Below are 23,725 nucleotides of genomic sequence, written 5' to 3' on the forward strand. Positions count from 1 at the left end.
TGACACCATTCGCCTACACAGTAGACGAAACATTTTAGCATTAAAGATACCCCACTGTTGCACATGAGTCTTACTCATCTACAGGAGAGTGGAGGATACAGAAAAGTGTTTTCGTTATCTCTGGTCATCTGACAAACCATACATCTCATATAAGCACAACTTCTTTATAGTACGAGAGGGGGAATAGAAAACATGCAGCACCGGGACCAGAGTCACGAAACTCTGTTTATAAAGAAATATAGACATCCAATATCACGAGCACTCAACATAGCTTAGATCTAGGTGAAATCACGGAAGTCTTAAAAAGATATATAGCTCCTCTGCACAAAGGAAGTAGTAGAACCCTGCCGGCCAGTAGCTCTAGCATCACACAAAAAATCTTGAGAGGGTGTTGAAACGACAGATTACAAATTTTATGGAAGCGCATGATCTGCACAACCCATGTCACTATGAATTTGGAACAGGAACATTATGTTTATCACAACCGGTGGATCATTATAACAAAATTGCGAATTCTTTGGAAGAATTCCAAAATGCATATCATCGAGTGATAACATATAAAATAAGGCCAACATAACAGCAGTAAATAAGGTATATTTAGCCAGAGCAAAGTTACAAATTCAGTATGCCAATGCACAGTCCAAGCACCTTTACTCTTTCTCACCCTCATAGCAAACCGATAAGAATACGGATCTACTCAGGCCTTGTGTCATCCTCTGTGTACGATATATAAATTAGCGTGACAGTTACCCTAGTAGAGGACACTGAAGAAAAGTTCAAGACAATGTAAACAGAGTCTTCCAGTGGGCGGTAGAAAAATAACATGATAATCAATAGAGGCAAATTCTTATTGCTCAAAAATGAAAAGGATGAACAATTAAAAGGGAAAACTACGAAGCACAAGGTTACCCCCATAAAACGAAAAGAATATGTAATAGATCTGGGTATAATAATGTCAGCTGATCTATACTTTATGAAAGACAATAAAACAAACGCTGAGGAAAGCCAGGAAAATGACAGGGTGGATAATAAGTACCTTCAAAACAAGATAAATAATGTGTTCTCTCGTTTAGAACTGCTCAATGTGGATAGCTCCGTTCAAGGTAACAGAGATAGAGCTGGAAAAAAATACAGTGTTTACTTCTATTGAAATATTTAAACTAATGAGGACGACTCTTAATAATGGAAAATTCTCTCTAGAGAGAAGGCGAGAGAGATACGTGATAATGAGAGAAATACATGATAATATACACAAGGAGAATGCTGGAGGGCCTGGTCCCAAATTTGCATACTACCCTAGAGATATAGGAGGCAGTATAAGACAGACCCAATGAAAAACAGTGGAGGCATGGGAACAAGAGTACGCCCTGTCAGATTCTGAAAGCCTCGGCTATTCACCTGCTACCAGGAGATATCATTAAGATTACCGGGTCAAGTATGAAAATATTCAAGAAGAAACCGGAACACTACCTACGTGGTGTGGTAGATCAGTCATGCAATAGCACCAGCCTAGTTGACAAGACTGTAGGCAGGCAGGCCTGGTCCGAGGCTGGATCGCCAGAGTAGGAAGTCTCGAAACTGTATTATATAAAAATTCGCTAAACCTGTGTGTATCGTATATTGCTATCATATGTTAAAAACCAAATCATTGTGTATATTTTTTTTAATTTGAAATCTCAAGTGTTAAAATATATGTTTAAGATATTTTTTTTTATATTTTTAAATGAAAAGTGTTACGTTCTTTGAAAGTGTGAGCCAGTGTTAAGTGTTGGTTTCCAAAGGTCGTGCATAAAGTTTGTATTACTCCAGGTCAGACACCGTAAAGTTCGTGTTACGAACACAGGAAAGAATGGCCTGTGAGATCTGGTTGTAATGGGAAACGGCGCAAACAAAACTAAGCATTAGACTATAATACTTGCATATATCACCAGATGATATATGCAAGTATGTTCAATATGTACATATAAAATAGCAAGTGTACACCACGGTGACAGATGGCACAGCAGAAGCCAGTGAGAGTGCACCGTGCTCAACCATCAGCTAGGCAAGTCTGCCAATGCTTATCGCTAGTGAACCACGTTACTTCAGCTTTGGCGGGCTTGCCTGTGATTAGCCAATGAACCAAGGTACTGATTTAACGACGAGTACCCTGTCGATCGTTAAACCCTTAGCACGCAGTTTGCTGGTTGGGAGGCAGCCTATATGGGAGTGTGACATACACCGAAGAAATTGTAACATACTCTTTGCATGCCACAGTTTGTGTTACTCCAGGTCAAACAACGTAAAGTTTGTGTTACTCCAGGTCAGACAACGTAAAGTTTGTGTTACTCCAGGCCAAACAACGTAAAGTTTGTGTTACTCCAGGTCAGACAACGTAAAGAGTGTTACTCCAGGTCAGACAACGTAAAGTTTGTGTTGCTTCAGGTCAGACAACGTAAAGGTTGTGTTACTCTAGGTCAGACAACGTAAAGTTTGGGTCACTCCAGGTCAGACAACGTAAAGGTTGTGTTACTCTAGGTCAAACAACGTAAAGTTTGTGTTACTTCAGGTCAGACAACTAGCTTCCTCTTCCCTCCATCTCACACATCTCCCACTTCATCCTCCTATGGCCCGTGTACATGTATATTCTTTTCCTCCACCTTAAAACCTGACCTCCCTTGCCTCCACTCATTTCCTTCCCTCCCTTCCTTAGTCTCACACCCTCCACATCCATCCCTACACTCCTCACTACCACCTCCCCCCTCCCGTCATTTTCCCCCCTCCTCCCCTTCCCCTCCCCTCCCCAGACAATGATGTCACTCCCACCAGAGGATCACTCTGCACGTCAGCGTTGAAATCTCTACCTCGTAATCAATTCATTTCCACGAATTTTGTCTATCTGTTGTCTCCTCGCCACGCAGTCTACCCATTCTCGAATTCCAGCGTTCGTTATCTTACGTATTTATATGCGTCACTTTCTGAACATTTTAAACCTGCTAAAAAATAAACATTATTTGTATTTATTTTACGTTAATCGCCAATAAGCTAATATGTGTATATATATATATATATATATATATATATATATATATATATATATATATATATATATTTATTCTTTCAATGTACCGGCCGTATCCCACCGAGGCGGGGTGGCCCAAAAGGAAAAACGAAAGTTCCTCCTTTTAAATTTAGTAATATATACAGGAGAAGGGGTTACTAGCCCCTTACTCCCGGCATTTTAGTTGCCCCTTATGACACGCATGGCTTACGGAGGAAGAATTTTGTTCCACTTCCCCATGTATATATATATATATATATATATATATATATATATATATATATATATATATATATATACACGCTAAATTTGTTGTGAGCAATAAGTTGGTTGGGTACAGGTGACATACAGTTGCAAAACAACGTATTATTATAATCATAATTTAGCACTAAACCCACAGGGGTCATACAACGCTGCACAACACAGTGTAAGTCAAAAACACAAGTTATGTATTGAGTTTGCCTCCACCACTACCTTATCCAGGTCATTTTTTTTCAATCGCCTTAAGACTAAAGAAATTCTTACTTATATCACTATGCTTCGCATGTCGTCGGTTTCCACTTGTGTCCTCTTGACATATCTGTTTCTCTTAAGATTTTGTTTGTCGTAATCATGTATTCCCTTGTCTTTCTCTCCGTCAAAGTCGTCAGGTTCAGCTCCTCCAAGTTCTCCTCATATTTCAGTCTTCTCAGTTTTGGTACTAGTCTGGCTGCAAACCTTTGCAATCTTTCGAGATTTTACGGATGTTTGACCTGGTGTTGGACTGTGTCGTCCATAACGTTCTGAAGGTTCTTTGTTAAATTCCTGAAAGCTGTTTTGAAGTTTGCTAATCTTGTGATTGTCACTGATGCTATGCTGTTTATGTGTAAGTCTGACGATATGCTTCGTGTTATATTTACCCCCAGGCACTTTGCGCTCTCTGATATTTACAGCTTCTCTCTTCCCATTCTTCACATTCTACACTCGGTGTCCGGTCTTCTCTTACGTCCCAATCGCATGATCTTGCATTTATTTGGGATGAACTCGAGAAGCCGTTTGTTTGAGCACATTTGCAGTCTGTTGACGTCTCCGTGCAGTTTATCATTGTCCTCTCCTGTTCTTATTCTTCTCACTAGTTTTACGTCATAAGTAAACAGTGACGCACAAGACTCTTTTGTAGGTCGTTTTCGTATACTGGAAACAGTAGTGATCCTAATACTGATCCTTGCGGAACCCCGCTCATTACTCTTTCTCCCATTATGATGTCTCATTCCTTACTGTTACTGTCTTCCTTTTATAATTCAAGGATCACCTTATTCACTCGGGCACTCTTGATTTTTTAACCCTCCTTGGTTCTCTAATTTCTGGATTAATCTTTATATCAAATGATTTCTTGCAGTCCAAGATGTGTCGCTCTACCCAACCTTGTCTTGTTACATCTCTGTGATTCTTACCATAGAACTCCAGCAAATTTGTAAGACAGGAATTTCTCTCCTAATGCCCAGTCTTCCTAATCTTCCATAGAATTTTTGACGGTATGCATGTTAAAGATACTCGCCTGTAATCCATTTACCTTCGTCTGCCTCCCCTCGGTAATATATAGGGACCACATTTGCTTTTTTTTTTTTAATTTTCTGGTAGTTGCCTTGATTGGAGGCATTGATTGAAGATAAATGCAGTTGTGTCACCGTGGTCTTGCTCTTTCTTTCAGCACCCTTGAAGATATGTTGTTTGGCTCCCATTGCTTTTGTTACATCAGGTTCCCTTGATAGTATCATCACTTATTTTGTTATTTGTGAATATGTGTGTGTGTGTACTCACCTATTTGCAGTCACTTATTTGTGGTTGCAGGGATTGATTTTCAGATCCTGGTCCCGCCTCTTAACTTGTCACTCTCCAGATTTATGCCTTCGTCACCGTGTGGACCCTATTGTACTTGATCTTAAAACAATGTGTGAAGCCTTCCTCCAACCATTTCCTCACCAGGATGACTCAATTCCCTACCACTCCGAGACTGAAGAAATACTTCCTAACATTCCCTTGGCTCATCTGTGTCTTCAACTCCCAACTGTGTCCCCTAGCTCCTGTTTCTCGCTTCTCAGACAGCCCATCACTGTCTGCCTTATCAGTTCTCCTGTTTATTTTTTATTATAATGTCCCCCCTCGTTTTTCTGTCAAATGTTTATAGGTCCCATTCCGTTAGCGTCTCCTCGTAGCCCATGACCCTTAGATCAGAACCAAGCCTTGTTGCATACTTCTGCGCTTGCAGGACCATGCTGGTTACTTTTTCCCATTCTGACGTCTCTTTCCTGACAGTCACTGTTTGCTCCCTTTCCCTAAGATACTCTTTGATCCACCGGGGTACGTGCCCTGTTATTACTGCCTGTATCTCAGGTTTTTGGCCCAGCTTCATGTGAAGTACAATATCAAACGCCTTATTGTAGCCTAAGAAAATGCAGTCCACCCATCCCTCTCTTGTCACACATCTTTTACTGTCACAGAAATCTAACAAGTTAGTAAGACAAGAATTGTGTGTGTGTGTGTGCGCGCGCGCGTAGTGTGTGTGTGTGTGTGTGTGTGTGTGTGTGTGCTCACTTATTTGTGCTTATTGATTAAGCTACTTTGACCGGTAATACTGGTTTGTGTCCTCTGGGACTTCATCATATCCACTTTTGAAACGATTGGTTTTGTGTGCACCACTTGCTCATGCAACTTGGTGTACTCTGCTACCAGCCTGAGTATGCTTGGTCACACCAGTGTGGCTCGTCTCGACCCTCCACGTGTGGAGATGAGAGTAAGAGCAAGATGCAACAAGTACAGCTGTATCCAGGATGAATGGACTGCCTTGCAAGCTGTACCGGAAGCTTCTTACCCTCCCTCACACCCCTACCCCATCCCCTCTTGTATTACTACCATCCCCGTCCCTCCCCGTCCCTCCCCACCATCCTCCTGGAGGCTTGTTTAACAAGGTTAATTAACAGTGGACTAATTTAAGAGGAGTCTAGTTGATCGCAACGTTGTAATGTGCAATCTTTTTCGGCGGCGTTGTTAATTAACCAATATTTGAATGAACTGCATTTGGTGTTGTTGTTGTTGTTGGTGGTGGTGGTGGATGGAAGCGGTGGTAGTGGTGGTGGTGGTGGATGAAAGCGGTGGTAGTGGTGGTGGTAGTGTATGGAAGCGGTGGTTGTGGATGGAGGTGGTGGTGGATGAAGGCGGTGGTAGTAGTGGTGGATGAATGCGGTGGTAGTGGTGGTGGTTATGGTCAATGTGGTGGTGGTTGTCTTCGTGGGATTTAAATACACTGATAACAGAGGATCCTTTACTACAGCGTTTCGTTTAAGATGAAACGTCGTGTTAACCGTTGTATTAGAAGGATCCTCTGCTGCCAGTCTTTCTATTCCTACTCGTCGACTTCTGTCATTGTATGTCTAGTTGTTATAGTGGATTGTAACAGTGGTGGTGATGGTCAGAGTGGTGGTTGGGGAGTTGTTGCCTGTGTCTTTAAAGGTCAGAGATCACTGTCAGCTTGGTCACTTCACGGGTCAGAGATCACTCTGTCAGCTTGGTCACTTCACGGGTCAGAGATCACTCTGTCAGCTGGGTTACTTCACGGGTCAGAGATCACTCTGTCAGCTTGGTTACTTCACGGGTCAGAGATCACTCTGTCAGCTTGGTCACTTCACGGGTCAGAGATCACTCTGTCAGCTTGGTCACTTCACGGGTCAGAGATCACTCTGTCAGCTTGGTCACTTCACGGGTCAGAGATCACTGTCAGCTTGGTCACTTCACGGGTCAGAGATCACTGTCAGCTTGGTCACTTCACGGGTCAGAGATCACTCTGTCAGCTTGGTCACTTCACGGGTCAGAGATCACTCTGTCAGCTTGGTCACTTCATGGGTCAGAGATCACTCTGTCAGCTTGGTCACTTCACGGGGGTCACTCTGAGATCACTCTGTCAGCTTGGTCACTTCACGGGTCAGAGATCTCTCTGTCAGCTTGGTCACTTCACGGGTCAGAGATCACTCTGTCAGCTTGGTCACTTCACGGGTCAGAGATCACTCTGTCAGCTTGGTCACTTCACGGGTCAGAGATCACTCTGTCAGCTTGGTCACTTCACGGGTCAGAGATCACTCTGTCAGCTTGGTCACTTCATGGGTCAGAGATCACTCTGTCAGCTTGGTCACTTCCCGGGTCAGAGATCACTCTGTCAGCTTGGTCACTTCACGGGTCAGAGATCACTATCAGCTGGGTCACTTCACGGGTCAGAGGTCACTATCAGCTGGGTCACTTCACGGGTCAGAGATCACTATCAGCTGGGTCACTTCACGGGTCAGAGATCACTATCAGCTGGGTCACTTCACGGGTCAGAGATCACTATCAGCTGGGTCACTTCACGGGTCAGAGATCACTATCAGCTTGGTCACTTCACGGGTCAGAGATCACTATCAGCTTGGTCACTTCACGGGTCAGAGATCACTATCAGCTGGGTCACTTCACGGGTCAGAGATCACTATCAGCTGGGTCACTTCACGGGTCAGAGATCACTATCAGCTGGGTCACTTCACGGGTCAGAGATCACTATCAGCTGGGTCACTTCACGGGTCAGAGATCACTATCAGCTGGGTCACTTCACGGGTCAGAGATCACTATCAGCTGGGTCACTTCACGGGTCAGAGATCACTATCAGCTTGGTCACTTCACGGGTCAGAGATCACTCTGAGATCACTCTATCAGCTTGGTCACTTCACGGGTCAGAGATCACTATCAGCTGGGTCACTTCACGGGTCAGAGATCACTCTGTCAGCTGGGTCACTTCACGGGTCAGAGATCACTATCAGCTGGGTCACTTCACGAGTCAGAGATCACTATCAGCTTGGTCACTTCACGGGTCAGAGATCACTATCAGCTGGGTCACTTCACGGGTCAGAGATCACTATCAGCTGGGTCACTTCACGGGTCAGAGATCACTCTGTCAGCTTGGTCACTTACGGACAACTCCCTTCAGGGGAGGTGCCCAGACGCTGATGAAGGGGCTCTTGATCCAAAGAATTGGAGCTGTCCTTCCCTTCCTCGGACCAAACCGGAGTACCTCCCATTTCCCAGGTGCTGTATGCCTCCTACGGATTTATTGCTTCTCCCCTTCAGTATGGAACACATCTGGGTCGACTTCAGAAGATGACTTGGTTTAAGTGGTTTCCACCTGACTGCAGTTACATTGTCATTGTTGATGATCTTTGTTGTGTTGATGCATTTGTTTGTCTTATTGTTGTTGCTTGCTTTTGTTGACTGGGTTTATGTTGATACGTTTGTTTGTTGATTATCTTGTTGGTGTTACATTTTTGTTTGCTGATCTTACTTGTATGATGTAATTGTTTTTTCATGATCTTATTTACATCATACATGTGTTGATAATATTTTTGTGTGTTGCATTTGTTTGTTAGATCATGTTTGTTTGATGTTTTTATTTGTTGATAATCTTATTTGTATGATACGTTTATTTGTTGATCTTTTTTTGCGTGATGCATTTGTTTGTGGGTGATCCTGTGTGTACGATGTTTATAGATCTTGTTTGTGTTCATTGTTACGCTTAATATGCTACTAGTAAAGACACTGTCGCGTCTGGTCTGGTAAGAACGTGTGTCGACACTAACAAATACTACTACACTTTAAATTCCTTCGTTAACATGATTTTAGTATGCGTCAGTATACCAAGTTCGTACATTAAGCAAGGATGAATTGAGTTTAGCTGGAACGGTTTCGGGGTAAGAAGATTGTTGGTTCTGCTGTAGCTGCACGTAGTTAAATGTATGCACCACAGCCCGGCTGATCAGGAATTTAATAAAATATCAATACCATGAATCAATATCGTCTCATCTGGGCTTATGGAAGTGCCAAAATCGTAAAGACATGAGACTACGTCTCAGTTACACCTTTAAACTCTAAGGCAATTTTTCCGCACATTTCACTTACTGCTAGAACAGTAATCAAGTCAACCTGTTGAAAGTACACATGAATGTCTATATTAGCACTTATAGAATTATAAGTAAAGTATTGACATAGAAGATCACAGTGCCCAGCGCCATAACTGTGGCATGTTCCCCAGAGTGTGCTAAATAATCCAATTAATTCTCGACTGTGTCGATGCATAGATAACCATCAGGGAAAGTTTGTGCATGAACCAAGACCAAACAGTTTTCTGAATCGTGATGATACACGGATATCTCAAACACAAAATAAAAGAAAGTGCCCATGACATTTTTTATTTAGCCTCACCAGAAAGTCCTAACACTTGGAGAATAACAAACTTAATTGTGTAGTAAATGTGTTTATGAAGCATGGGAACCTGTGTATAGAGTGGAGGCCCCACCTCTACTGTGTTGTGTAACAAACTGTGCTTCCAGTCAACCAGCACCTGACACTTGTTTTGATTCTGCAAAACCTCTGAATCATTTGGACAATTTAGCCTGTGACCTTCTACTAGGTCATGATTAAAGCAATAAAAACTAATAGTTATCTTAACCTGTACAAATACCAACCTACCCTTAATACGTGTGTGTGTGTGTGTGTGTGTGTGTGTGTGTGTGTGTGTGTGTGTGTGTGTGTGTGTGTGTGTGTGTGTATGTGTGTGTGTGTTTGCGTGTGTGTGTTTGCGTGCGTTTGCGTGCGTGCGTGCGCGCGCGGAAGACACACGGGGAAGAGAATACCTGCCAACATCATAATCGTAGTTCATTACCCTCATAAGCTAGGTCGTTCTATTACCAATAGTTACAAAGAAGGAACCACTCTTGCTGCAGCTCTTGTTGGTGAAGCTGACTAAAGACTGTCACATATAGGACACACAGGTAGATATTTAATTACTGGAGTAATTGTAGTCTTGTTATTAGTACAAGGGAGAAAGAGGAGGAGAGCTTTCGATGCTGGTAAAGGGCTTTTCATACCTTATAATCAATAGATCCTACGGGTTTGTTGATTATATGATGGTGCTATATAATTTGGCACATTAATATTTTTATGATAATATTCTTTTAATTAAGTATTTTAGTCGATATTCATTTATTAATGTATTATTAATATATGGCACACACGAACTTACAGGGAAACACAACACTGAGGCCCTCTAGCGATTTTATGAAGAGGACTACTCTGTGAAACCGAAACATACAGCATTCATATTATTCTGTTTTTTTTTCCATGTGGGTTAGTTTAACTATAAACCAGGCTAAGATTAGCAGACAGAGGTTCGAGCCTCCACCACTTCTTGCGCCGGCTGACCCGCATAGGTCGAACCAAACCAAATACAATTCAATTTTGTATTTGGTTTGTTGTGGGGCATTTTGTTTATTTGGCTAGTGTGATGTTATTGGTAGACGTATTTTAGGTATTTTCTTAATGTTATAGTCTTGGTATAATTCAAAACTAACAGAGGTCAGGACGAAAATAAGCAATTCAAGTTTAGTCACTAGTGACATGTTTCTCAGACAAATATATTAAAACCTAGCAAATCACCGGAGCCTGACGAACTGTTTCCGAAGTTTATAAAGGAATGTAAGAAGGAACTCAGTGAACCATTAATTAGCTGGTCATTTCAGCAGATCAAAGACGGATATTCTACTGGTTAAGTGGACAATGGCAAATATGCTCATTTATAAAGCGGGAGATAGATCCTTAGCTTCGAATTATAAACAAGTCAGCCTAACCACAGTTGTGTAAAAATTGATTACATCATTTACGGAGACAGTTGGAAGTCACCTTGCAAGTTATAAATTGAGCGATGAGTCTCACCACGAGTTTTTAATGGATCATTCTTGCCTTACAAATTTACTAACCTCTTTCATTAAGGTATTCGAGGCTGAAGATCATGATAATGAATATGATAATGTTTATGTGGATTTCAGTAAGATTTTTGATAGAGTTATGCACAGGAAACTGGCGAAGAAAGTAGTGCCAAATGGAACAGGAAGAAAAATTATCTCCTGCATAGAGGAATGGTTGAAGACTCACGATGGGGATCCGTTAATAGTGGTGTGCCATAGGTGCCAGTAGTGGGCCCCTTATTGTTCACAATATACATAAACGACATAGATAAGGGAATAAATAGCGACATAAGCAAGTTTGTTGATGACACGAAAATTAGCCGTCAGATAATTTCTTATGTGGACACTAGAGCGCTACACGATGACCTGGATAGGTTGATGTTGTGGTCGGAGAATTGGCAAATGCAGTTTAATGGGGATAGATGTACGGGTTCTAATCCTGGTAAACAAAATAACCATGACCTTTATAAACTAAATAACGTAAATTGTTACTCAAATTAAGTGCGAAAATAATTTAAGTGTTCTAGTTAACAGTAATCTACAACCAAGACAACAGTGCATAAGTGTTCGCAAACCTTAATAGAATTCGTGGCTTCATATCAAGAAACATAAAAAACTGAAGTCCTCAGGTTATGCTTCAACTTTATGTGTCCCTGCTCAGGTCTCATTTAGATTATGCTGCTCATTTCCACTGTCCATATTCCAGAATGGACGTATTTACGCTGGAAAACATACAGAGAAGGATGACGAAGGTGATCCCTTGTATCAGAAATCTTTCTTATGATAGGCTAAGGGCACTGAATTTACATTCTCTGGGAAAACGTAGGATTAAGGGCATATGATTGAAGTGTACGAATGGAAGGCAGGAATAAATGAAGGGGATAAAAATAACGTGATGAAAATAGCTGTTCAAGACAGGACTTGCAGCAGTGGATTCAAGGTGAGCCAATTTAGATTTAGAGAAGATACAGGAAAGTAATGGTTTGGGAATAGAGTTGTGATGAGTGGAACAAACTACCGAGCAGCGTCATTGATAAGACAGCGTTGGGTAGTTTTAAAAAATAGATTGGGTACCTACATGAGTAAGTGTGGATGGATGTGAGTTGGATCTGCCTAGCATGGGTCGGTATTCCATCTTTCTTATGTTCTTAATTTGGAGAGGAAACTTTAAATGACGTTCCAGTCCGTCCGGGTCTAGGACGGATCGAAACGTCTACAGTTTATTCTCCAAAATTGTGGGCTATTTATGACTTTTTTGAAGCCAAGGCATTGTGACTTATTGTTCTCAGTTTAATGTTTCATAATATTGGTAAAGGTTGACTTTGTGTGTGTTTGTGCATACAGGTGAAGACCCGGGTGGGCGAGGTGTACAGCCAGACCTGCTCCTACCTCCACCAGCTGGGCATGCAAGATACCCACCTCTTCGGTCTAGTTACTACTATAGGTGAGTACTAAATATGATCTGATTCATAATAATGGTGTATAACACCGACAAGTTGACGAATAAGACACATGTACTATACTTTGGTATCCCTGTAATATGATGTGTGCAAGTGGTTTGGCTAGGATAAGTGCACCTTGCGTCTGCTCATTGGTGTTCTGTGTACTAATTAAAGCTGCTTCTAGACATCTTCTAGTCTTGTCTCTCTCTGTGATGACCAGTGTCGTATCTTGCAGTGCTGTAACGTATGAATGTTCCCGATGAACTACTAAACAGACCAGAGACTAACAAGACATGTGCGACATTGGGAGTATCTTTACTGTAGAGACTGCTCACCAACCAGTGGCTTTATTTGTCCAGTACTAAGAAAAATACTGGATACTGTGGAAGATATGAAGGAATTTGAGGTGAACAGTGCTTCATCCTTGAAAGGACGTGTTCAGTAGATGCCCGGGGATGGAGATATATACACTGAAGATGGGAGAGGTGAAGCAGTTTAGAATTGGTGTCACAGGTGGGAGGAGTCCACGAGAGGAAGTAGGCCATGTCAATAGGTTGGGTGAACGTAGAGTTGCAGAAAAATTATCTGTACCAAGCTTCCAAGATGCTGCTGTGTCGGGCAAGTATTACGATCATCCTAAAGTATTTTACGTCTTCCGTCTCCAACAGATTCATCAAGGCTGAGGTGCTGATCACTTCAAGCTACTTCCTTATATCTTCCGCTGTCTCCAGTATTGTTCTCTGTAAAGGACCGATTAAGCCAGTGGTTAGCAACGCGTCGCAACACTGAAGATACCCAAGTGTTGCATATGAGTCTTGTTCATCTACTTTCGGTTTTGTAAAAAAATAATACATGTAAGATAAAAAAATGACAATCCGCGCTGATCTTTTTTAAGCGTCAACATATCTCTGTCAGCATATCTGAAATAATTCTGATTCATGCTTGGCTTTGAATGAGCCATTGATCACAGAATTGATGGGGTTCGAACCCATGGCAGGGGAGTCCTAAAACTCTGGTCAGTGTGCTAACCACTGGACCAGCTGGCTCTAATAGAATTCTTCCTACTGGGCATATTTCTATACACGATAGTGAGGTTAGCATGGGCCACCACTGTGACCACAAGTACAAGTTTTTACAGACGAATCCATACCAGCATGGCTGTGGCGTCCTCTAGCTCAGGTCCCTTCAAAGCCATCATCACCATTCACGAAATCGTAATAAAAAGAAATTAGAGAACTGGTGATTTGTTTGCAATTATGTTAATTACTATTTCGTGAGTCATGAACACTGCCCAAGTTAAATCTCACGAAATTCCTTCTTAAAAAATTAACAAGTGACACTTGATAGGTAGTGTGGCGCAGCCGACAGGTTGTTTAAGGGTCACATGTAGCAAATGGATACTTTTTTTTTTTGTAATGCAACGTTTCTCTTATATGAAGGTTAAAAAAAAAATTTACATCACTGTCACCCTCACCTTCATCACTGTCGGCGTTAGATTGATAAGGCCCCCCCCAAGTGGGCGAAACGTCTAGCCAGTAAAGATATTCGGATGTTGTACACGTGTATTATTTATGAAGACAGGAACATAAGAAAGTGTATGCATTCTGTGCTCATTCATACCACAGACACCATCATCCAGAACCAGGGAAACTTCCAGTTGGCAGGACCCCGACTCATGCTCCTCAGCACACACCGTCCTCTTCACTTGACATGGTCAGGTGCACACCTCACGTCTCGTCACATTCTCTCCCCACTGTATGTTCCTTAGCTTCTATGTACTCTCTATTGACTTGAAGCGAAACGTTGTCTCAATTCGAGCATCGATTTTGCCACTGTGTCTTAAAATCATCGATGCTGACGCCGTGGGTAGCTTTCGTGGGTAGCGCCGTCAACAGTCACCCATTTGACTTTTTATAACAGTAAACTTGCAAATACTATTTTCTATATTTTTAATTACGTTGAGTTATGTAAACCTATAAAAAAGTGATGAATTAGATACATGTGTAACATCTGGGTATCCTTGTAGACGTTTCGCCATCCAGTGGCTTTATCAATACACAGACACAATATAAACAAATACAGTGGTGACGTGTACTTAGCTCTGTGAAGACCTGTTTGCGCGCTCTCTACGAATTGAAGCAAGATGCCTCCCATCGAGCAACTTTACCAACAGCTTAAGGAAGAATTGAGGATGGCAAAGATGGAGATTCGGCGACTGACCGAGGAAAACAAGAAGATTCGTAGTAGTCCTCCTGTTTTGAGTCCTCAGGTCAAGAAAGGAAACTGGTCAGTGGCTGGACAGCAGGGAACGAAGTTGACGATCAAGAAGACGAATGGAAAGGTAGAAACGATGAAGAAGAAAGAGACTGCCGTGGAAACTGTTGTGGAAACATCTAATACATTCTCAGTGCTACCTGACGAATGTGAGTCGACTACTGGGAACGTCACGACGAACGACACCAAGGAAGGTAAGAATATTGTTGTTGTTGGGGATAGCCAAGTTAGGTATATGGATAGGGCGTTCTGCTTGAAGGACAGGAGTAGGAGACAGAGGGTTTGCTTTCCTGGGGCTGGGATGGAGGATATTGTTAGCCGTCTGGATGACATCATGAGAGGTAATGGGAGCAATCCTATTATCTGTCTCAGTGCTGGAGGCAACGATGTTGGCAGACGTAGGAGTGAAGACCTGATTAGCAGGTATAGGTCAGCAATAGAAATAATTAGGAGGAAGGGTGGGAACCCTGTCATATGTGGTATTTTGCCAAGGAGAGGAGTTGGAAATGAATGGTTGTCCAGGGCAATTGGTGTCAATTGCTGGCTGGACAAATACTGTAAGGAAAATGCAGTAACATTCATTGACAACTGGGACCTCTTCTATGGCAGAAATGACATGTATGCCAGGGATGGGGTTCACTTATCTAGGTCTGGGGTGGGAGCACTGGCAACTGCAGTGGAGGGAGCTGTTAGGACTTTAAACTAGGAATAGTTAGTGGTATGGGTTTTGGCAGGAAAACAGTGAAGTCCCAGTGTAGTAATATTATGAGTTCTAGGGGAACTAGTAATAAGCAGAACGAGGTAGATATTGAAAAGCCAGTGACACTGGGTGATAAGGACAGTAATAGGTTTAGTAGAAAAACAGAAATGAGCAGGAAGGGTAAAGAGAAAGGAGAGTCTTTCAATGTTTATTATGCTAATAGCCGTAGTGCTAGGAATAAGATGGACGAGTTGAGATTAGTTGCTAGTGCAGGTAACATTGATGTATTTGCCTTAACTGAGACGTGGTTTAATTCAAAAAGTCGGGACATGCCTGGGGAATGTCACATTCAGGGTTTTAAATTGTTCCAAGTAGATAGAAGTATCGGGAAGGGGGGTGGGGTGGCATTGTATGTCCGAGATCGCTTGAACTGTTGCATAAAAACGGGTATTAAGTCTGAAGTAACACATACAGGGTCTGGATAGAATTTTCAGAGGGGCATGAAAAACTGATTTTAGGAGTGATATACCGTCCCCTAAACTTAGATAGGGACCAAGGGAGACTACTATGGGAGGAAATTGTTAAAGACACAAGGCACGATAATGTAGTAATTCTAGGAGACTTTAACTTTAGTCATATTGATTGGAATTTCTTGACTGGGAATTTAGAATCATACGACTTCTTAGAAGTAGTTCAGGATTGTTTATTGAAGCAGTTTGTGACAGAACCTACAAGGGGAAATAACCTGCTTGACTTAGTTCTGGCAAACAATGAATCCCTTGTTAATAATTTAGAAATTTCAGAGGAACTGGGTGCTAGCGACCACAAATCAATTACATTTAGCATTGAATGGAAGTACGATAGTAGCGATAACTCAGTAACAGTCCCAGATTTTCGCTTAGCAGATTACGATGGGCTTAGAGAACACTTATCATCTGTTGACTGGGGTAACGAAGAGAGCTATCAATATGACAGTTTTCTGAACACTATACATGCTGCTCAAAGAACGTTTATCCCATATAAAGAAATTAGATCAAATAGAAATGCCCCAAAATGGATGAATAATAGGCTCAAATATCTACTAGGGCATAAGAAAGGAATTTATAGACGTATCAAAAGAGGTGAGGGTCATCTTATGAATCAGTATATTGACATTAAGAGGGACATTAAAAAGGGTATAAGAAAAGCTAAAAGGGACTATGAAATTAAAGTTGCTAGGGATTCTAAAACTAACCCAAAAAGTTTTTTCCAGGTCTATAGAACAAAAGTTAGAGATAAGATAGGTCCCCTTAAAAATAACTATGGGCATCTTACTGACAAAGAGAATGAAATGTGCTCGATTTTAAATAATTATTTTCTCTCGGTTTTTACACAGGAAGACACTAACAACATTCCAGTAATTAATTTTTATAGTGGGCTAGAAGAAGATAAATTATGTAATATCACAGTCACTAGTGAAATGGTTGTGAAGCAGATAGACAGACTGAAGCAAAATAAGTCGCCGGGTACTGATGAGGTTTTTTCAAGGGTTCTTAAGGAATGCAAAATGGAACTCTGTGAACCATTAACTAATATTTTTAATTTATCTCTTCAAACAGGTGTAGTGTCTGATATGTGGAAGATGGCTAATGTAATTCCTATTTTTAAAACAGGGGACAAGTCGTTACCGTCAAATTACCGCCCAATAAGCCTGACCTCAATTGTAGGCAAATTACTAGAGTCAATTATAGCTCAGATTGTAAGAAGCCATCTCGATAAGCATAGCTTGATTAATGATACTCAGCATGGATTCACAAGAGGCCGGTCTTGTCTAACTAATTTATTAACTTTCTTCAGTAAAGCTTTTGAGGCTGTTGACCACGATAAAGAGTTTGATATTATTTACTTAGATTTTAGTAAGGCTTTTGATAGAGTTCCGCACCAAAGACTGTTAAAGAAAGTGGCAGCTCATGGCATTGGGGGAAAAGTGCTCTCATGGATCGAGTCATGGCTCACAGACAGGAAGCAGAGAGTGTCCATAAATGGGGTTAAATCCGAGTGGGGATCTGTAACAAGTGGCGTTCCACAGGGATCAGTCTTGGGCCCGTTGTTGTTTATAATATATATCAATGACCTTGATGAGGGAATTACTAGTGATATGAGCAAATTCGCCGATGACACAAAGATAGGTAGGATAATTGATTCAAACGAAGACGTTAGGGAACTTCAGGAGGATTTAAACAAACTATATTCTTTGGTCAGAAAAGTGGCAGATGCAGTTCAATGTAGATAAATGCAATGTTCTGAAGCTCGGGAGTGTCCATAACCCTAGCACTTATAAGTTGTAATAAAGTTGGTAGAATTACCGACAATATGTAAAGTAAAAGGACACAAGTGTAACTAATGTGACATTTATTGTGGCAACGTTTCGCTCTCCAGGAGCTTTATCAAGCTCCTGGAGAGCGATACGTTGCCACAATAAATGTCACATTAGTTGCACTTGTGTCCTTTTACTTTACACTTATAAGTTAAATGATGTAGAACTTAGCCATACAGATTGCGAAAAGGACTCAGGGGTTATGGTGAGCAGCAACCTTAAACCAAGACAGCAATGCCTAAGCGTACGTAATAAGGCAAATAGATTACTGGGATTTATATCAAGAAGTGTAACCAACAGAAGTCCAGAGGTCATACTGCAGCTTTATACATCATTAGTAAGGCCTCACCTAGATTATGCAGCTCAGTTCTGGTCTCCATATTACAGAATGGACATAAATTCGTTAGAAAACATTCAGCGTAGGATGACTAAATTAATACATAGCATTAGAAATCTTCCTTATGAAGAAAGATTGAAGACTCTTAAGTTACATTCTCTTGTTAGACGAAGAATGAGGGGAAACCTGATCGAAGTGTATAAGTGGAAGATAGGTATTAATAAAGGGGATATTAATAAGGTCTTGAGGATATCTCTCCAAGAGAGAACCCGCAGTAATGGATTTAAATTAGATAAGTTTAGATGGAAATATAAACACAAATGCAGTATAATGTGATCCTTTATTGACAACGTTTCACGTTGCACATCAGAACTTATTTCTTGGGTAGCACTGAAATTTGGGTTGGTCAAATGTTTTGTTGGTGGGATGAGTTGTAGAGGGCCTGCCTAGTATGGGCCAACAGGCCTGCTGCAGTGTTCCTCCTTTCTGATGTTCTTATGTAAAAAGAGTTGCACATGAGAAAGAAGTGCTTAGTAGGGGCCAGTAGGCCTACCGCAGTGCTCATTTATGTTCCTGTGTGAGGAGGTGGGAGGGATTACGGGGATGGTGGGTGTTGTGAGTGAGGAGGTGCGAGGGTGGGTGGGAGGGGAGACTGAGACCCCTGTGTAAGGTAAATGAGAAAATTAGCCTCCAGCTTACCTGGCCCCACATTCCAGGGTGTTTTGCCTAACCCTGGGGCGAGGACTCGTCCTCCACAGCCTGTCAGCTTGCCTGGTCTGCCTGCCTGACTGCCTGGCCTGTCTGTCTGCCTGCTTGCCTGCCTATCTGTCTGTCTGTCTGCCTGCCTGCCTGACTGTCTTCCTGCCTGCCTGCCTGCCTGCCTACCTGCCAACCTTCCTGCGTGGCCCGTCTACCAGTCTGTCCTCCTATAATATAGAGGAGCATTTCCATAACCTTAAACTGTCAGGAATATAAGGTACGAAGCTCCATTGGATCTGGGAGTACTTGAAAGATACAGGACAGAGACTGGCAGTAATGAGGGATTGGAGGGAGCATTGAACAATAAGCTCGTGTGAGTAGAACCTGCCTAGCATGGGCCAGTGGGCCTGCTTCATTGCCTCTATATTCGTATTAGAATGGGAAAGATTATTGAGTAGTGTTCCGCCAGGATCAGTACTAGGACTGATCTGTAAAGGATTAGCCAGAAGGGATTAAGTTCTGTCTCTTTGCCGGGAACACCAGCTGAGGGAGGAGCTGAGAACACCAGCTGAGGGACGAAATGATAAGACCAGCTGAGGCAGGAGCTGAGAAAGAGAGAGGAAATACTTGAGGAAATATGCCTTTGTCCTCTGTGAGTGTGGTGTCAACCTGGCCCAGACTTCTTGTTATGACGGAGGAAATACCACGTCCCTTTAACTCTCCATCCTCCTCCTCCTCCAACTCCTCCTCCTCCTCCTCCTCCTCCTCCTTCTCCTTCTCCTTCTCCTTCTCCTTCTCCTTCTCCTTCTCCTTCTCCTTCTCCTTCTCCTTCTCCTCCTCCTCCTCCTCCTCCTCCTCCTCCTCCTCCTGATCCTCCTCCTCCTCCTGATCCTCCTCCTCCTCCTCCTCCTCCTCCTGATCCTCCTCCTCCTCCTCCTCCTCCTGATCCTCCTCCTCCTCCTCCTGATCCTCCTCCTCCTCCTCCTGATCCTCCTCCAACTCCTCCTCCTACTCCTCCGCCGCCTCCACCTCCTCCTCCTCCTTGTGGGCAAGGGTAGTTGTTGGGAAAGAAATTTCTGAGTTTGCGTAAAGGTGTAGGGACTGATTGGCAGGTGTATGGTGGGTTGGACAAGTGTGGGGTGGGTTTGAGTAACAGATGAGTAGCAGGTGTAGGGGTGGGCCGAGTAACAGGTGTGAGGTTGTATGGAGTGAAGATGGGGAAGTTAGAAGGGGAGAATTGGGATTAGCATGGGAGGGGTGATGTGGCGTGGGCAGATTATTCTATGGGCATGGGGGGATGGGGTAAGCCGAGAAGGGGTGGGGTAGCGTGGACAAACGAGGGGTGAGGTGGGCAAATGAGTAGTGGAGTGGGCAAGAGAGGAGTGTGCAGGGGTTTGGAGGTGTGGGGTGGGCAGTAGAGGGGGACATAGCAGGGCAGGGGATGGGTGAGCATGGCAAGGGTGGACAGGGCAGGGCAGGGCATGAGAGGGGTGGCGTTGGCAATTCAGGGGTGGGCAGGGCAGGGGTAGGCAAGATAAGGAGGGTACACCGGGCTGGCAAGATTCCTTGCCTCTCAGTCAAGGTTTTTGTTGCACCTTACTGGCTGCTGCTGCCTTGCTCCCCTCCCCTACCCCTTCCTCCCTCCCCTCCCCTACCCTTTCCTCCTTCCCCTACTCTCCCTCTCCACATCCCCTGGTCCCTACATTACCATTTACTTCTCTTATTTCATTTCCCATTCTTGTAACCTCTTCCTTTCCCCTCCTTATCTGTCACCTCCTCCTTGTCTCTCACCTTTTGCTTTTCTGTCTCCTCTTTCCCCCATCCCACTCTCCCATTTCTTCTCATTCTTTCCCCTTCCATTCTTTTCCTTTATCTTTTATCTTCTGTATTCTTCCCTCATCTCTTCCCAGGTTACCAGACAGACATGCAGATTACAGGAGAGGTAATTACTTATGGGAGAGAGGGATTCCTGAGGGCAGCACAATGGGAGAGGGGGCCTAGTGAGTGCAGTACAGTGGGAGAGAGGGGGCTTAGTGAGGGCAGTACGGTGGGTGAGAGACCTTAGTGAGGGCAGTACAGTGGGAGAGAAAGCTTAGTGAGGGCAATACAGTGAGTAAGAGAGCTTAGTGAGGGCAGTACAGTAGGTGAGAGAACTTCCCGAGGGCAGTAGAATGGGAGAGGGTGTAGTGGGAGACAGAGTTTTCTGAGGGCAGTACAGTGGAAGACAGAGCTTTCTGAGGGCAGTACAGTGGGAGATAGAGCGTTCTGATGGCAGTACAATGGGAGACAGAGCTTTCTGGGGGCAGTACAATGGGAGACAGAACTTCTGATGGCAGTACAGTCGGAGACAGAGCTTTCTGAGGGCAGTATAGTGGTAGAACTTTCTGAGGGCAGTGCAGTGGTAGACAGAGCTTTCTGAGGGCAGTACAGTGGTAGACAGCTTTCTGAGGGCAGTACAGTGGTAGACAGCTTTCTGAGGGCAGTACAGTGGTAGACAGAGCTTTCTGAGGGCAGTACAGTTGGGGAGAGAGTTTCCTGAGGACTACCGAGGAAAAGAGCTTATATGATGGTCTGGTCAATCACATAATGACTTATAACTGATCTGGTCAATTACTCATTAAAAACTGTCACTACGTAAGAACGGTATCGTTGACGGACATACCTTTAGTGTCCGTTGATGAATAAGATACATGGATAAGGCATATTGAAAGACATTTCGCTCAGCAGGGTCTTTATAAGTCTAATACAGAGACATGAGACTGGAGATAGAATGGAGACTGGAAATAGAATGGAACGATGCATTAGTAGTAGACCTAATCACATGTGGGTGGGGCCCACTAGTGGAAGTAGGTCAGGCCCATAAGGTGGGACGTAGACTTGTAGAGACTTCCTCTAATTTCCTAAGAGGAAGCTAATTGCCGGTGTAAGAAGTGGAGCAGTGCAGCAGTAGTAGACATGGTCACACATACAGTAGTATGCATATTAAGTGGGACAGTGATGAAATAAGACATTTGGAAAATTAATGTTTATTTGAAAAATACACGGTAATGATGTGACAGATAATTGATTTAATAAGAGATATGACTACCCTTTGATTTTATAAGCATTGCTATACGCTTTGGCATAGAATCGACCAATATTGAGCACATTTTGGCAAGTTCTTCGTCGTGGTACCAGGTCCTAATAACAGCAACAATTAGCTTCTCCACAGTTGAACAGTCCATCCCAGTTTTCTTTTTTTTTCCTAGAGCTGTTACATAATATATGCTAAGATTTTTTCCTCCTATCCTTTCCCTGATTATCTTCGTCTTTCCAATATTTAAGTCTTTATTATCATTACATAATATTTCATATTTTTTCTTTTAACTAGACTTGCTTAATTTTATCTGTTTTACTTTACTCTCTGGATAACTGTTATTGGCAAAATAATATAAAACAATGTTTTTTTTTATCCCATAAACACGCCATTCCTCATTTTTTTAGTTTAAAGTCTCCTCAACTGAAGTAGCTAATACTGTTACCCTTGTCCTAAATAAATGTACCCCATCCTAGGCACGCATGCATGTTATCCTTGTTATAAAAGAGAGCCCAGTTTCCTTGCAGTTCTTGTCTAGCCATCAGTTAATGCCAAAGTGACCTAGACAGTCATTTGCTGGCAACTCTTCTCCATGGTAGAATGCTACGTATGCGATGGATCCCTCCATTTATCGTAATTATGTCTATCGCTGTCCTGTTCCTGGCAACAGGTCCTCAATCCTATGCCTCTCACCATTATTACCTCCAACTTTGAGGAAGATAATAGGGTTGTTCCCATTACCAGGCATGATGTTTCCTATTATGCTAGCTTCATCTCTCATCCCAGCCCCCAGGAAAACACACCCTCTGCCTGCTCTTCTTATCCTTGTTACAAAAAGCACTGACCATAAATTTAACCTGACAGTCCTAACAGAGCATTTTTGCCTTCACTAGCGGCTTTGCTGGTGTCCTTGATGACCAAACTACAAAGGAATTGGCAATAGCAACATTTGCTTCTTTGATCTTCAGTTCAGCTTTAATCCTTTCTTACCCATCAGTTTCCATTCGTTGCGTCTAGTATTCATTTTCATATCTGTGATGAATCATTCTGATCTAAGACGTTATATCCTACCTAGCTTCCTCCAGCTCTGCCTTCATCTAATGACATAGCTCCTCAAACTCAAGAGAAGACATTTTTAACACTTAATATCACAAGCACTGAGAATCCATTAAGAACGTCTTCGCAGAGCACGGGTTAACTCACTGCTGACACAGGTCAACTCACTACTCACATATATGACAGGAGGCTAATGCCTTCCCTGGATGATTTCCTCTCTACCAACCAGCCCTGGGGTCACACTCATATGACAGGAGATTAGTATCCACTTCCCCTGGATGGTTGTTGTCTACCAACGTACCCTAAGGTCACACACACATGAGAGGAGTGTAGTACCTCCCTAGATAGTTGCTGTCTACCAACCTACTATCGGAAGATAACAAATGGTTCATCTGCAGTAGGATACAACAATCACTTGTTCGATATCCGTTCATTTTGTGATATTTGTAGTGAGTTATTGCTTTAAGAATGATTGCATAAGAATAGATGACCCTCGTTGGGTAAGTCTTACTCAAACTCTGTTATTCCTCCCATATATTTATGTCCTATTTTTACAACTGTCAGTGACAACACTGGGCAGTTTGTTCCACTCATCTTTTGTTAAACTAGTGCTTGACTACAGCGTTAAATGGACTGTTCTTGTTCCTGTTGCATGGAGAGCAACAAGCTTTGTGAGCATGACTGTGCCGTCCACATGTAACAGCTTGTGGTTGGACCAGAGCTGTTACGATTGCTGTAGTTACTGTAATTACTTGCTGCTGAGGATGGGCATGAACCAGAATTACTGTATCTCCTTGGCTGCGGGGAGATACTCAGACTGCAATTATCCTGACGCCAAGGCTGCTTGGCACTGATCGCAATTGCAAATGCCACCTTACCTGAAGGGTTCGCCTCAACTGCTGCAATATTATGGTTTAACATTAGGCCGAATATTTGTGAGTTCTCGCAG

General features: G+C 42.7%; 1 protein-coding gene across 3 annotated transcripts in view; it reads left to right on the forward strand.

Moving 5' to 3' along the window:
- ex (FERM domain containing expanded) overlaps positions 1–23,725 on the forward strand; it is a 282,704-nt gene that overhangs the window by 106,310 nt on the left and 152,669 nt on the right. For all 3 annotated transcript variants that reach the window (XM_053782871.2, XM_070089395.1, XM_070089396.1), the window contains one exon: positions 12,181–12,280. In XM_053782871.2, coding sequence (XP_053638846.2) covers positions 12,181–12,280 — 100 coding nt within the window. The remainder of the gene's footprint in view (positions 1–12,180; positions 12,281–23,725) is intronic.

Source organism: Cherax quadricarinatus, chromosome 28, assembly GCF_038502225.1.
Source record: "Cherax quadricarinatus isolate ZL_2023a chromosome 28, ASM3850222v1, whole genome shotgun sequence".
Classification (NCBI taxonomy): domain Eukaryota; kingdom Metazoa; phylum Arthropoda; class Malacostraca; order Decapoda; family Parastacidae; genus Cherax; species Cherax quadricarinatus.